The 16,782-nt window shown below is 43.2% G+C and overlaps 1 protein-coding gene across 2 annotated transcripts in view; it reads left to right on the top strand.

Annotated features, from left to right (window-relative positions):
• The window catches only part of LATS2 (large tumor suppressor kinase 2), a 49,977-nt gene that overhangs the window by 27,793 nt on the left and 5,402 nt on the right, over window positions 1–16,782 (top strand). The window contains exons 2-6 of one of the 2 annotated variants that reach the window (XM_048494641.1): window positions 8,914–8,992; window positions 9,482–9,614; window positions 10,466–12,018; window positions 12,877–13,459; window positions 14,394–14,576. In XM_048494641.1, the coding sequence (XP_048350598.1) occupies window positions 9,485–9,614; window positions 10,466–12,018; window positions 12,877–13,459; window positions 14,394–14,576 (2,449 nt within the window). In that variant the 5' untranslated portion in view covers window positions 8,914–8,992; window positions 9,482–9,484. The remainder of the gene's footprint in view (window positions 1–8,913; window positions 8,993–9,481; window positions 9,615–10,465; window positions 12,019–12,876; window positions 13,460–14,393; window positions 14,577–16,782) is intronic. The other variant, XM_048494640.1, reaches the window with a different exon arrangement.

Raw genomic sequence — 16,782 nt, 5'->3', positions numbered from 1 at the left:
GCCTGGCGGAACAGCTGTTTCTTACAGGCCCTGCAAAAATTGTATCAAGTCCCAAAGGACCAGGTCTCACTTGACAGAGTGTTCCAGAGACGAGAAAGCTCTGGCCCTCATTGTTTTCAGGCCAGGCATAACCTAGAGACGTTATAGCAGACATTGCATAAAATACAAAAAATTGGGGTTGTGTATTTTAAGAGAGTTGTAAAAGTGCTGAACCTCATTTAACCGTGCTAGAGAGCAGAAGAAATTGAAAGAAAAATGAGCTGGTTAAATTGCTCCTACTTATTAATAAGTCCTCAAGGAATAATTAAATAGGAGCAATGAAGTTCTTCAGGCTAAATCATTTGAAGGCAAATAATTGAATTGTGCTCTTCGGTAGAGATTCAGTCCACTGTGGGATGCTTGCCTACGTCACACAGTAATTGGCATTATACTTTGATGACAGAAATTCTGGGAACAACAAAGGGAACAACTCTCTTAACATACGCAACCCCCATTTTTGCCCTGCATTCCATATATAAACACTGATGGGTCGCTGTGCGCTTGCCCACTATAACCGTCCCTGGTTTCACACACATTCACACGATCAAGTGACATGTGTTGCTTCATTGGTGAAGAGTTGTGTCTCATGATTCTTTTTTTCTTTTTAATCCTTGCTCAATATGAAGATAATAGTAATTTAATGCTGGCTTTTCTGTAGTTCCCCTGCATTGTTCCGATATATATAACCTGAACTGTGGGCAAAGGCCTTTTGCATACAGTGGCTGGGGCCAAGGGCATACCACCTAGGGCAGGGGTAGGGAACCTGCGGCTCTCCAGATGTTCAGGAACTACAATTCCCATCAGCCCCTACCAGCATGGCCAATTGGCCTGGAGCAAAGAAAGTTGTTTGGTTGTGGTGGGGGAGGATGGCCCATATGGGGAGCATGGCCAATTGGCCTGGAGCAAAGAAAGTTGTTTGGTTGTGGTGGGGGAGGATGGCCCATATGGGGAGCGGGGAGGCACAGATTTTGCACTGGCCTGCATTTCCCTAGATATACCTCTGGCTGGGGCAGTATCTAATATCTGCTTTCAATAACATCCCCATCCAGATTGTGAGATATAACGATGTCTCAGAGAAGAGTACATGACCAGATTGGTACATTAATCGATCAGTAAATGCTGTTTGGCAGAGTGAGGCCTACTTTCCGAGGTGGTCCCAAACAATATGGATGAATTGTCTGGTCTCTAGCTACCAGCTTGGCAGTAGACCTTGAGGCCTGTTGTCACAGCCAGCCCCTTCAACCTTTCTGCTGAGACAGAAGTAATCTGGAAGACTGCAGGAAGGGAGTTTGTGTTTTTAGAAGCAGTCTGTTTCTATACAGTTTGCTTTCTCCTGTCCTGAGAAAAGGATACTCCATTTTGTGAAGTGATAACTGAAAGAATCTGGGGATCCAATAAGTTTCTTATTCTTATTCATGGGTTGCTCAAAGAAACAGTTATCTGCAATGGAGAGCCGATACAGAATCATGTTAGTGGTTTGTAATAAAGAATTATTTGTCAGTAGCTAATATACTTCTGCTCCATTTCTGAAATTAAGTTAGTACGATCTTGGACCCCACATTTCTGATCTTAAAAATGGCTGGGTGCTCATGTCAATTAGAGTAAGGTGTCATTCCACTGAGTAACTGTAGAATGCAATTGTGTTATTAACCTAACTTTCTCAAAAGAGTCAATACATATGGCTATAAATATATAAGATTTGCAACTGACGCCACAAGGAAAACCTCCCCATCTTGAGCTTTTTTTCCCGAGGGCTACTTTTCCAGGAACTTGCGACTTTTGATCTGAGTACACAGCTGAGGGATTTCTTTACACACAGTTTGTCAGATTATTCCCCTTCTGTCCTCTGAAGATTTGTAAACACAGATTTTGTACATACTCTGGATTTCTCTTTGCAGCTACGGGGAGGGCATGAATAGAAACAGCCACTTCTCAATTAGCGGCTGCAGTCCTGAAATGGTTGGCATATCAAGTGATACTTTTTATAAACGTAATGTCAGCCGAATGAATGTTTGGCTAATGCGTGTGTGGTAAAATTAGCAAATGCATCATGCTGATGCTAATGAAGAAAAATAACCTCATCGGGCAGTTCATTCAAAGTGCCATCCCAGACAGATTACTTGCCCTGAAAGCTGGGGTCAAGGAGTCACTATCAAAAGTGTGTCTGTGTTTGTATGTGTTTGAATGAATGGCTACTATATGTGATGGTGCAATTACACTTGGACAGCTGAACGCATGCAGAATGTTTTTAGACAGGAACTAGCATGACATCAGTAAGGCCAAAAACACACACTACTTTGTAAATAGATAGTTTTATCTTCTCCTTTGAGGTATTTTTTGTTGCTGTTTTTGTACTAAGTGGACTTTAGTACTATCATTGTCAGTACTAAATTTAGTACTAAATGTCAGAGGTTTGTTTTAAATCTCCATGTTAAATGCGATCAGCAAAATTCAACTTGTAGTAGTTTGACCAGTGGTCACCAGACAGGATTTTGGTGAGTGCACAAATTGCTTAGACTTATTGAGTCAAACCCAGTACCTAAAAACAACCACAACAAAAACACAGCTATCTTGATTGCCTTGCGGCACCTAGGCTAATGTCAGCTGAAATTAGAATATTTATAATCTTCGAACATACCAGAACTGTGTTCACAATTATGAATCTTTCTCTGTTATTTATAATACACCAGCACTTAAAATCTTAGAATCTCAATATCCAACTCCTTCAGTGTGGGGAGCCTGGATTCACCCTGGGCATGAATCATACCTGAGCAGTTTGGCCAGAAAAACCTGTATCCGACAGCAGTATCTAGCTAGTATCCCTCCTTTTGGAAAACTGCTATCATAGAGGCTTTAGAAGGGAAAAAAGCTTGCCAGGTACCAACTGGTACTTTGTATTTCTTACTTGGTGAAGGGGGAGATGTTGGGTAACCAGATAGAACAGGGGTCTGCAACCTGCGGCTCTCCAGATGTTCATGGACTACAATTCCCATCAGCCCCTGCCAATTGGCCATGGTGGTGGGGGCTGATGGGAATTGTAGTCCATGAACATCTGGAGAGCCGCAGGTTGCAGACTGGAAAGCCGCAGGTTGCAGGTGATAGGACCTGAGATAGAAACAGGTAGGAAGCAGATGTTGCTCAAGGTAGCCAAGTGGACTCTCCACATTTTCGAAAGTGCACAGATTTGTTTTGGCGGTGGCTGTAACCAGTTGTGTAAAACTGTTTTCATTGGCTTTGGCTGATTTTTAAAGAAACATTTTCAGCTTTCATCCTTAATCTGCTGGATATTCACACTATTAAAATCTCATCAAGCACATGTCCCAGCAGAGGCAGAAGACTTGAGTATCTGACCTGACTACTTTAATCAGTTAAAGTGCATCCAGTTCCATAGCACAGAGGTCTCTAAGTGGAACAGGGTGTTTTTTTTTTAATTTGTGAGTGATGATCCCTCATCTGTGAAATGCCGTTCCTCATGAGATGCACCCTACTCCATCTTTTCATTCATTTTGGAAAACTTCTTTATGCAAGTTGACTCGTATCTTTCAAGTCCTAATTGATGGTTTGTCAGAGATTGTAATGAACTGAGAGCATCTTGTGAGCAGAGTGATCCCAATGATCTAAATGACAGGTCTTCCCAGAGGATGAAGGGTAAAGTAACTGTCAAAGGTCCTAGCTGGAACTTACTGAAACTGGTTGAGACCGGACAGCTGACCTTTAAGATGATTGGCTAACATCTGTATAAAGTATATGTAGGTGTGTTAACCAGGTGTTAAAGTTAACTACTTTGTTGAAGTTAACTACTTCTGGTGTGGTCTGCTTATTTATCAAAGTATTCGGCCAGTGCAGTAGGTCTGCTGCAGCTCCATTGCCTGCCTTTGTTCTGTTGAAGAAGGTCTGCTCTGCGACAGATGACTGGTCTTTTATCAGTGCCATAACATTTTATAACATATTTTAATTGTTTTAAATTATTTATATTCTCGTTTCGTACTTTGCTTTGAAATTGTTGGAAAGCAGCTTATAAAAATAAACAAACAACAGTTCAGAAATATTAAGCAGTGAGTGTGTGAAACACATGTAGTGAAATTATTCCACGAAATATAGGATTGCTTGATATTTCATCCACAAATAAACTTCCCCAACATTGAGCATGCATTAGAAGGCTGAATCTTCTCTTACAGAGATACCATTTTGGCATGGCATTTCTCCTGTCTCCTCCCTTGGGAAAACCCTTATCTGTTTCCTGCATCTGTTGCCTACCCTTCTTTGTGAATGGAAAAGCAAGTTATTAATTTTTTGTGGCTGTTAAATAATTTCCTTTGTCATAATCTTGGATGGCTTAGCCTCCTTCAGATGTAACCTGGGGGGGGGGGTCTATTCCCATAACTTCTTGAGCAATCTTTACTCATGACAATCAATATAAATATGTTCTGGCACCTGGCTCTTTTTTTTTTTTTTTTGTAATGAAAAATGTTGCTGGACAGTCTTAAAAAACAACTAGAATTGGTCTCTGCCAACATGAACAGGGAAGAAAGCCAGCAGAGAGGCTAAAACGGGGGAATTGGTCTACAACTATTTGCCTTCAGTGTGCACAGCATTCAGGTGAGGAATGAATAGAAACATCTCCTCGCTATTACATAATAATAACCTTTTCTTCGGGTTCTGGAGCTGACTAATGGAGCTGTGTTTTCTTTTACGGTCTGTTATAGACCTTTATAGTTGACATTTTTATAGCATTTTCTGGATAGTCAGAGTTTTTCAGATAGTGATCCTTATAACTGATGGTACAACTAATGCTTGAAATTAGAGTTGAAAATACAGATGTTCTCAACTTGGATTTTCTATGCTAATTGTGCACTGAGCAGAGACCATCTGAAAGTTTGAGCTCAGCTCATGGTTAGCTCAGCTCTAGTCCTTCTTCTGCTTTAGCCACCCCATTTGGTTTGTAATTTACCTAAGAGAGGAAGCTGCTGTTGGGTTCCTTACACAGCAGCAGTGTCCCAGGTGATAGGATAGTGATAGCAAACCTACGGCACAGGTGCCAGAGGTGGCACTCGGAGGCCATGGATTGAATCTAAATTAGTTCATTTGAGACGAGCCCATTCTAAATGAAATTCAAGAAGGTCATCAATCACTGCTTGCAATAAACCTATAAAGAAGGTATTGTTCTCAAACTGCAGAGTGGAAAGGACAGGTCATATGTAAAAGCTGTGTGGTCAGCATATATATCTACCTAGTGAATTAATAATTGAGGTGACCTTTGTAACCAGAGGATTTCCAGTTCCCTTGTGGTCACTGTACCAGCTTTCAGGCTGTAGATTGGCTAGTATCCTTCTTTCATATAAAATTATCTAGCCATTTTGGGCTAGAGTTGTCCAATGAGTTATTTCTGGACAGTCCAGTAAGATGATGTGGAATCATTTTTTGTATATTCAGAAAGCAACAGATACCATATCCACTCCTGTATGAACCTCCCCTCTGGCACAAGTACTGGATCTGTGTAGAATGTATGTAGGAACACACACAACTTTGGACAACGCCCAATATTTGGACTTGAATGGGAGAGTCCTCTGGTGCATTTTGTACCCGCGAGTGAATAGAAAGTATAAAAATGTTGAAATTCTAGAAGGGTAGCTTTGCTAATATGTAAGATCATTTGAATGCATTCTGCAGCAAATTCTTTTCCTTTTAATAAATCACTTGTCAGTGACTGAGCAAAAAATGAACAGCGTGTTGGAGTAAGTAAGGTAGGAGTGTATTCGTGTAATTGGTTAGCTGACAAAACAATCCATTAATCTCAACCTAGGAGTCAACTGGAGGTGGAATTAGCCGCCAGTGTAGGATGGGTGTCTGAATAACTTAAGAGGCTGTTATCCTTGCTTGTGTGTTAGTCTCAGGTGATGGTTAACTAATAACCCAGTCATTATCTTCTGTGTTCAGCCACCATTCTGTCTCTGTAAGCAGTCTCTTTTGTCTCCAGGCATGTGAACTAGGATCATGTTTTATTCCTCCCTGATATCCGTGATATTTAGTGTTTATCGACTGCTCTTCAGTGTTCAGAGCACCTCAGATGTATTATCACGATCGACTTCATAGTACCTTGCAACACAGCTTGGTATCCTTCTCCACATATTGCAGATAGGAATCTAAAGTGGATTTAGAGTAGATTTGAATGATGTCCAGGTGCTGCTGGCTTTAATGTTTTATATGAATTGTTGTAAGCCACCGTGAGCCCGTATGGGAAAGAGCAGCCTAGAAGCCAAAGAAAGGGGGTGGGGGTGAGGCTTTGGCTCAGCAGCAGAGCACCCTCTTGGCATATGGAAGATTCCGGAATCCCCGGCATCTCCAGCTAAAATTATCAGGTGGTTGGTGATGTGAAAGATCTCTGTTTGAGACCCAGGACAACTACTCAGTACTGATCTTGATGGACCAATGATCTGATTCAGTATAAAGCAGCTTCATGTGTGTGAGTGGCTTGTTGAAGGTCACCTACTGAGTTTGTGACAGAAATGAATTTAAGTTTCCTGGATTATAGATAATCTCTTGGCTACTGTCCCCTTTTCCACTGAAAGATGACAGTAAAATTGTTTATTAATTCACCATTTCCTACCTTCTTTGTTCTAGAATGCTCCGCTTGGGTCCTAGTCCCTACCTAGTTCACTAAGACCCAAGTGGCGCATTCTAGAACAAAGAAGGTCTGGAGAACAGGTTTGATTCTCCACTCCTCCACAGAGGGGCGGTGCGTTTCTCCACTTTTATACATGGAGCCTGCTGGGTGGCCTTGGGCTAGCCACAGTTCTCTTTGAACTCTCTCAGCTGCAGCTAGCTCACAAGGAGAGTGGAAGGAAGGTGATTGTAAACTGCTGTGAGACTCTTCAGAGTTGGATTTGATGGACCTTGTGGAATCTATGGCTCATTCCGCACATGCAGAATAATTCACTTTCAAACTGCTTTCAGTGCTCTTTGAAGCTGTGCGGAATAGCAAAATCCACTTTCAAACAGTTGTGAAAGTGGTTTGAAAACACATTATTTTGCGTGTGCGGAAGGGGCCTTTGATTCCTGAAAAAGTTGAGAAAAGTGTGATACAAAAACCAACTCTTCTTCTAAATCTAGCAGCCGTCAATTAACAACCAAATACGGGTAGATCATCAAATGCCCACATGAAAGAGCAGCAGAATGGGTAGGAAATGTATGTGGTATTACAATTTCTCTTGACCCTAAATACTGGATCTTCAAACTTTTAAACAGGACAATAATCTGAGCATGGAAGAGTTTTCACATTTCCCACCCAGGTGGAATAATAAAAGATCTTCTTCCCCTCTTTATTATTTCCCTGTGTTTCATGCATATCCATTTGTTCCATGTTCTTGGAAGAGGCTGTGGGTCAATGTTAGATCACATGCTTTGTATGCAGAAGGTGAAGTTCTTGGCATTTCCAGGTAAAAAATCTCAAGTAACAGATGATGGGTAGGATCTCTCTCTACCTAAAGACCCTAAAGCAGGGGTGTCAAACTCACGGCCCTCCAGATGTTCATGAACTACAATTCCCACCAGTCCCTCCCAACATGAGCATTGGCTATACTGGCAAGGGCTGATGGGAATTGTAGTTCATGAACATCTGGAGGGCCGCGAGCTTGACACCTGTGCCCTAAAGAGTCTTGCCAGAGTAGACAACTCTGGATGGACCAGTGTCTTAATTTCTTTTAGGCAGGTTAATACGTTCAAAGGCAACTTCTCCTAAGTGCCATCAAGTCACAATTGATTAATGGCAGTCCCAGCAAGGCAAATGAAAAGCAGAAGTCATTTGCCATTGCCTTCCTCTTCACTCTTTCCTGGTGGTCTCCTGTTTAACTGTCATCCCTGCTTAACTCCCAAGATCTGGGGAGACTGAGCTATCCTCCTCCCCTTCTTCTCCTTTTTGCCCATATCTAGAACTGTATTCCTGTCCCCTTCATGCTTCCTCCCTCTCTGTGGAATAAATGAGATGGTTTTGCAAACTGTTCCCTAAATAAACAACCTGACCCTTGTTACAAGTTTGCCTGCTATCTGTTGGACAATAAATGCTTTAAATATGTGTGTGAAGTAAGAATGATCCATTTTGGTTTGTTTTTGTTCTTATTTTTATATTTACTCCCACACGAACTATTCTGGATGGATTTAAATGTTTCAGAAGCTGTTTTTAATCAAATAAGGCAATCGGTGAGTAGGCAAAGGCTGATGCCGTTCATAGCTGCTGCTGGGAGAGGAGAACACGGCTCATTTTAGAGCTGCATCCTGTAACCGTTGCCAGAAATCATCTCTCTTGTGTTTGTGTCTTGCGTTGCTATGTCATACCGTTGTTTTGAGAACATTCAAAACCAATCAGTTCTAGTCAGCTCTGCCATGTTGTTGATAATAAAATGTAAAAGGTGTGTTCTCCAGAGCTGAGTATCTGACTATGATACTTAAATAAATAAATAATAAAGCAATAATTAGGGGGAATCTTGAAAAATAGCAAAACTCGTTTATTTTAAGGATTGCAGTGTTTAGCTGATCAGTTTAAAAACTGTTCATTTTAACCAGCATGTTTTTTTTTAGTCCTTAGTCAATTATTTGTAATGGAAGTAGTATGAAAATTGGGTCTTTTTCCAGCTTACGCAATTCTTCCTCTCTCTTGCATAGGAAGGTGTGCCTCTTCTGAAATGGTGCCCACTATGACATGTACAAGAAGCATCTCAAAAGAGAGTCATTTTTCTTTGCAAACACGGTTATATCCATGTGCAGATTTTATTAATTAGTTATTGTGCTGTGAAACTTCATACAATTTAGAATTCTTTAATGCGGTAAAAGCCCAAATGTGTTAATTTATGCTCATATTGTGCTCTTGTTTTTTTAAAGAGCAACATAAGAACTAGCCTGCTGGATCAGACCAGAGTCCATCTAGTCCAGCACTCTGCTACTCGCAGTGGCCCGCCAGGTGAGCTCACGTGCAGGATGTGAAAGCAATGGCCTTCTGCTGCTGCTGCTGCTGCTGAGCACCTGGTCTGCTAAGGCATTTGCAATCTGAGATCAAGGAGGATCAAAATTGGTAGCCATAGATCGACTTCTCCTCCGTAAATCTGTCCAAGCCCTTTTTAAAGCTTTTAGAGCAACATGTGGGCCTTCTGTCCTGGCCTTGGGTTGCATTCAGCCAGATGTTCAGTTGGTGAAAAAGGAAGGTGGAGCCTCCTTTGACTTTTGAAAGGATCACGCTGTAGATCACGAGATCTTCATGGACAAAAGCCATATGTGATGTCTGAGGGGGCTGTAGTAAGGAGGGAATCTAAGTGAAATTGAATGGAAAAGCTGGCTGAATTGGACCCCTTGAGTACACTCATATTATCTTAGCTTGAACAGTCTGTGCTCTCAAATACCTTCAGACCATTTGTGGAGCCTTCATTTGTGTCTGTCTCTTCGTTTTATCTAGGAGATGGCGATAAGAGCCCTCAAACAGACTGGCAGCAGAAGCATAGAAGCAGCTTTGGAATACATTAGCAAGATGGGATACTTAGATCCTAGAAATGAACAAATAGTCCGTGTGATCAAGCAGACTTCTCCGGGTAAGCGTGAATGTTCCCTGTTCCTATGTTGTTTAAACTGGATTTGATCCCATTTAAACAAGAAAGCAACTTTGAAACTACCTTGACCCTGTTAATTGTAGTTCCTCAAGGAAGAAAATACCTCAGAGTTGTGATCTGTGTGGCAATCTCTGCTTGACATTCCATTCCAAGGTCATTTGATGTGGTAAAGACTGATGCAACCAACTGGAAGGCTTACAGCAGCTTAATTTAATGTTGAAAAGTTTAGAATTGTGTTTATAAGGAAAACGCGAAGTTTTTGTACAGTTGACATTCAAAAGGAAAAAAGGCAAAAGAAGGAGAAATGAGTTTACCCCATTTTGGGCTGTTTGCATCACCTTCGCTAGCTCTTTTCTCCTTTTTGCTTTGGGGGAATAAACAAAAAAACAGCATCCAATGACTTGCTCTTACCGCTTTCCCTCTTGTATCCCTTTCCCAACTTGCACAATGGAAAGGTGAATTTATTCAAGAACTACATTTGAACCTGCCAAGATGAGCAAGTTGACCACCTAACTTTTGATGCTGGGTTAGGTCTTAGACCTCTGGTCAAGGAGAGGAATCATCTGTCCCCTCCTCTTGTTGCCTACTATTGCTCTGAAAAGTAGCTGCAGCGCCAACTGTGAATCACGTAACTTCTAGTAAAAAACAGAAATGATGTAGGGTAGTTCTAGGAGTTGTCAGAAGCTCTGTGATAAAACCACAGATTCTCCAGAGATTCCTACAGCTACCAATATCACTTCCATTTTTTAACCTGGAAATGGCATGATGCTGCAGCCAGTGCCCTCATGGTTTCCTAACACTTTCCTTCTCATTGTCTTTCATTTCCCACATAGGAAAAGGCATTGTGTCGAACAACATCAGCCGTAGGCCAAGTTTTGAAGGATCCAGTGAATCTTTTCCACCCTATCACCAGATCACTAACCCAGGCTATGATGGGACAGGCTTTGGGGCAGAAGCTGCCAACATGCTCAGTGAGGTTCCCAGGCCGTATATGGACTACTTGCTTTCTGCTTCCCAGTCTGCAAATATGAGTGCTCCTGTACAAAGACCACCTGTTGTTGGCTCGCATAACACACCTGGGAGTCACCAGCAAAAATCATACCCTGCAAACATAGATTCTCCAGTAATAAATTATCCGGTGGTTAGTCATAACAGCCAAGCTTTGCAACTCCAAAGTAACCATGGCTCAAACAGCCCACATTATAGCAGGCAGCCCATAATAGTGCAGGGGGATGCTCTCAGCTATGGCATTCAGAGGAGTCAGTCGTTTCAGAACAAGCTACAACAGGACGGAGGGTATCCAAGCCTTCCAAACAAAGGGACGGTGGTTCAGAATAGCTCTGGCCATGGGTTCCAGCAGGCAACAGCCGGTCTGTACATGCCACATTCTCATCACAAGCAACCCATCCAAGCTTCTCACCCAATGCACGTGATCACCAGAAGCCCAGCATTTACAAATGAATTTTCAGACAGCCCACCACAGGGTCTGTTGACCCCATCTAGAAACAGCCTCAACATGGACCTGTATGACATGAACAACCCTCAAGTTCAGCAGTGGCAAACAACCTCCTCCTCCTCCTCTTCCTCTTCCTCCCGCCGTGATTCATTACAGAACCAGGCACTGGATGCATCGCCCCGGCAGCATGTGCCCTTCAGACCAGATGCTTGTGTCCTGAGCCGCACCAACTCCTTCAACAATCACCAACAGCAGCAGCAGATGCCCGTATCCATGAGGCAGACTCCTCAAGGCAAAGGTGACCCTTCCCTTAGTTCTCCCAACACCATCACAGCAGTCACCTCTGCTCATATCCTGCAGCCAGTGAAGAGCACAAGAGTGATGAGGCCTGAACCTCAGACCGCTGTGGGCCCTGCTCATCCTGGCTGGTTACCTGCACAGTCTTCAGCTGTGGACGGCTTAGGGATGATTGAACAGCACCCCCTTCCTGTTGGAGGAGTTAACGCTTATCCGCTAGAAGTTGATTATAGCAGTCAAGAGCTTAGGTGTCCGCCGCCACCCTATCCTAAACATTTTCTGCTGCCTAGTAACTCCGAGCAGTTTGATATCAACTGTTTACGTACAGGAATCGAGCAGACAATGAGAGGAGTCTCGAACTCACCAGGCAACAAAGCAGAGGAAAATGGGGAAAGAAATGATAAAATCAAGAGCGTCAAAGTGGAAAAATCTGGCAAGGATAAAAAGCAAATCCAGACGTCGCCAGTGCCAGTGCGAAAAGGTGGCAAAGATGAAGAGAAAAGAGAGTCCCGCATCAAGAGTTACTCACCATTTGCCTTTAAATTCTACATGGAGCAGCATGTAGAGAATGTCATAAAGACCTACCAGCAAAAAATTAATCGGCGGCTACAACTGGAGCAAGAAATGGCCAAAGTAAATTAATTTTGTGTACTTCTTTCGTAAAAGAAAAAAAGTCAGAGTGGGATAAAAGCAACATGGCATACCTTTGTATTTGATATGATATAAGAGGCAATGTAATAATTTCATCCAAAAATAAATTATAGTGAGAATATGCCCTGATGCTGTACATCCTTGGGACTGCAATGGGTATCATTTTTGCTCCCCTCCTCTTCACATTCTCACAATCACAGAGGAAGGGAGTGGAATACCACAAATCACTGTCCACTGGAAGCCTGCTTACTCCTTACTGGTTTCTGAGATTTTTTCCCCAAATAGTGCCCTCTTATTTTTCATCCTCATGTTCTTTGCCATGTGGCCTAGAAATATTTTTTATTTAGAGAGAAACTTTGTTGTGATCTTGAAATGATGAATTTTGAGACTTGTACTAGATTTTTATGCCTCTGTATTATGATTGCAACATCACAAAATGGCCCTGGTCGTATGCCAACTTAAATTAACAGAGTAGAATGCAACCCTTTTTCAGACAGCCCTGTATGTGTTGCATTAAACATTTTGAGTTGGGTGTTGTGGGTTTTCCAGGTTGTATGGCTGTGTTCCAGTAGCATTTTCCCTTGACGTTTTGCCTGAATTTGTGGCTGGATCTGCAGATGCAGGCGAAACGTCAAGGGAAAATGCTACTGGTACACAGCCATACAACCTGGAAAACCCACAACACCCTAGTGTTCCGGCTGTGAAAGCCTTCGACAATACATTTGCTTTTTAAGGGAGAATTTTAAGGTGTTGTGCTAGATAGACATTTGTACAGTGCTCTCTAATTAAAAACTGATTGTCTTGATTCCTCACTCCTTCCCCTGTCCCTTTCTTCTGAAGGCTGGACTTTCTGAAGCAGAGCAAGAACAAATGAGGAAAATCCTTTATCAGAAAGAGTCCAACTACAACAGGCTCAAGAGAGCCAAGATGGACAAATCAATGTTTGTGAAAATCAAGACTCTGGGTATTGGGGCTTTCGGAGAAGTCTGCCTTGCCTGCAAAGTAGACACCAACGCTCTTTACGCCATGAAGACCCTCAGGAAGAAAGATGTGCTGAGTCGTAACCAAGTGGCTCACGTCAAGGCCGAGAGAGACATCCTTGCAGAAGCAGACAACGAATGGGTGGTTAAGCTCTACTACTCTTTTCAAGATAGAGATAGCCTTTACTTTGTGATGGACTACATCCCCGGCGGAGACATGATGAGCTTGCTGATACGGATGGAAGTATTTCCAGAAAACCTAGCTCGGTTTTATGTGGCTGAACTCACGTTGGCCATAGAGAGTGTGCACAAAATGGGGTTTATCCATAGAGACATTAAACCGGATAACATCCTAATTGATCTGGATGGGCACATCAAACTGACAGATTTTGGCCTCTGCACTGGATTCAGATGGACGCACAATTCAAAATACTATCAGAAAGGTATTGTGCTTTTATACTTTGGGAGGGTGGGGGCAGGGCTACATGATATAGTAGGCATTTTACAAAACAAACGGTCTTGGCAAATGAGTGGGCAGTCCCTAGAAACTACATACTGGACAATGTTGTTTGTGGCCATTTCTAATGCCCCCAAACTGATCCTTTTGTTTTCTGGTAAGACAGTGAGGCCCTTTCCGCATGGACGGAATAGAACGCCCCAGGAACAGCAAAAACACCGTCCCTGGGGAAGCGTTCGCGCAGGAGCGCTGTTGCAAAGCATCCTGGCCACCCCAGAGCGGCGTGAAGCCGGCACTTTAAACCTCGCTCATTGAGCGAGGTTTTTGAAAAGCACTGTCTTCCCACCAGCGCGGTGCGAACCGCACTGCTGAGAAGATGCTGTTTTTCCTCATCCCGTCCAGCGTCGCTCTAGAGGGCTGGGGAACACGCTGGCACTGCCCTCCGACCTCCAGGGGTCAGAGGCAGCGTGGGCGTGTCCTTCTAGCCCTCCAGAGCAGCGTGGGACGGTGAGTTGAAGGGGCCAACGGAGAGGTGGCTCTGTGCGGAGCCACCTCTCCGTCTGTGGAGAAAGTCAGTCCACCGGCACAATTCATGCCGGTGGAGGGGCGTTTCCATGTGTGTGCGGAAACAGCCTGAGTTACAGGAGAGTAGCTCATTGTCTTACCAGTTGACTGGTTGCTTAGTTTTCAAAATTATGCTTTTTACCAAATGTGTAAGCTGAATATTATACATCAGTCAAAATACATGAGTAAAAAACTAATTCATGACAAAAATAAATGGCAAAGCTTACAAAATCTACGTTTTAGTGTATATGTGTGATTCAAAATGAAACATAGTAAGTGGAATAAATTTCTCTTTCTGACGAGCAGATTTATAAATCCTTCCGTGTAATCACGTTCATTTCCTGTTTCTTTAAAAGGGAGTCATATCAGGCAGGACAGCATGGAGCCAAGCGATCTCTGGGATGATGTGTCTAACTGTAGATGTGGCGACAGGCTGAAGACCCTGGAACAAAGAGCTAAGAAGCAACATCAGAGATGCTTAGCCCATTCGTTAGTTGGCACTCCCAATTACATTGCACCAGAAGTCCTGCTCCGTAAAGGTAAAGCATGCCTCTGTCTCACTTGAAGGCAGCTATTGTGACTTCTGTTTCCTGTTATCAAAAAAATATCAATGGGTCAAGGAAAGCTCCAAGTTGGCGGCTGTAGGTGCTTTCCAGCTCTTTGTCTTGTTGAAGCATAAGCCCACCATTGAGTTACTGAGTCAATACTGTCTTGGTCCTTATGGCTCAGACACATAGGCGGAGCTACCATGGGGCGGGGCGGGGACAAACGCCCTGGGTGCAGGCGTGGGGGGCGGGGGCAGAGAATCGCTCCCCCCCTCAGACTGCCCCTGCGACCCGGAGCAGCCTCCGTGGACCAGAGCAGGCTGCTCTTTTAACGGTAAGTGGGGGAGGGGGTGCCATTTTGCCCCAGGCGCCATTTTCCTCCCCTACAGCACTGCTCAGACATGCCCAGAAAACTCACTGGAGATAGAACAAAAGCGAGAAAGAGATGCAAGAACTCCATGTTCACTCCTACTCAGTTCTTGAATTTTTCTTTTTAAAAGGTAGAAAGAAAGTACAAGTAGAATTGATAGCGCAGAGTCGGTGTTCAGATTGTTACAGAAGGATTTTGGCATGTAGGAAGTTCTGCCAGAAGATTTTGAAGAATTAGACAATAAGATATTGAGATCAAATTTAAAGAAAGAGCTGGTGGGGATAATTTACAGAATTAACTTACACATTCACAGGCTGGTTAGGATCAGATTTGTGGGAAGATGTTTGTGGGAACATTAATACTGCTTTTATTAATTAAAAAAAGGTTTCAAAGAACTGACATCCCGAGGATATATTACCTAATTTTCTGAGGATTAGAGATCAGAATCACTTCCCAACATACTCTTTGTTTCACCCCAACCTCTCACAGGAGAAAAATTAATGAAGTCACATGAACTTTGTTAATTTACTACATTTATAGACTGCCTTTCAGCAACAAATCCTATTCTATCCTATCCCAATGGGTCCTGTACAGTCATCCCCCACCCCAAAAGGAGCATTAGTGGCATAGTGATTAAGAGCAGGTGCATTCTAATCTGGAGGAACCGGGTTTGATTCCCCGCTTTGCCGCTTGAGCTGTGGAGAATTCCTTATCTGGGGAATTCAGATTAGCCTGTGCACTCCCACACACGCCAGCTGGGTGACCTTGGGCTAGTCACAGTTCTTCTGAGCTCTCTCAGCCCCACCCACCCCACAGGGTTGTGAGGGGGGAAGGGCAAGGAGTTAGTAGGCCCCTTTGAGTCTCCTACAGGAGAGAAAGGGGGGATATAAATCCAAACTCTTCTTCCTTGCTTCTCATCACCTGTTACGGAAGCTTTCATCCATTCCAGCACTAGCTTTCTGTGCAGCTAAAACTTTTTCATGCTTTCTAATGGATCTGATTTTAACTAGCCTGATTTAACTATTCAAAGAATGCAGGAGTATATTTTTATAAGCTTTGTATTTTTAAAAAATTCTATTTAGCTTTTTTGGATATTCTAATATTCCAATATTTGAACCTTACGGTTGAAATGTAACGTCTCTCCATATGACATGCCTAGTAAAGGTCTTATTGGTGTTGGACTTTTTCATGCATAAGGGCACATTGAGAAATGTTGATCTTGTGCACACAGCAGTGCTAGCAGCTGAGGAAATGATCAGCAGAAGAAAGCTTCCACAGGGGCCAGAGAGAACAAATGTCACAGGGTCCCATGCAGTTGATGCTCAAGTCCTTATCTCAACATAGATGTCCTGGTTAAGAGTTTTAAGAGTTTGGATTTATATCCCCCCTTTCTCTCCTGCAGGAGACTCAAAGGGGCTGACAATCTCCTTCCCCTTCCCCCCTCACAACAAACACCCTGTGAGGTAGGTGGGACTGAGAGAGATCTGAGAAGCTGTGACTAGCCCAAGGTCACCCAGCTGGCGTGTGTGGGAGTGCACAGGCTAATCTGAATTCCTCAGACAAGCCTCCACAGCTCAGGCAGCAGAGCTGGGAATCAAACCCGGTTCCTCCAGATTAGATACACGAGCTCTTAACCTCCTACGCCACTGCTGCTTTTTCAGTGGGTCAACAGCAAGGGCAGAGGAAATAGTTGTCCCTCTTACATGGAAGGATGCTGCAGGCAGAGGCTTGAAAAACTAGCTGTTGGTCTTTCCTAATGGGGAAATGGAGCCTTTTCTTCATACTGATAATGACAGTATGGTCCAGGTTCTGTTTGACAGTTGCAGAAGC

Source organism: Sphaerodactylus townsendi, linkage group LG04 (genome assembly GCF_021028975.2).
Source record: "Sphaerodactylus townsendi isolate TG3544 linkage group LG04, MPM_Stown_v2.3, whole genome shotgun sequence".
Lineage (NCBI taxonomy): Eukaryota > Metazoa > Chordata > Lepidosauria > Squamata > Sphaerodactylidae > Sphaerodactylus > Sphaerodactylus townsendi.
This window is presented reverse-complemented; position numbering and strand designations above follow the sequence as displayed.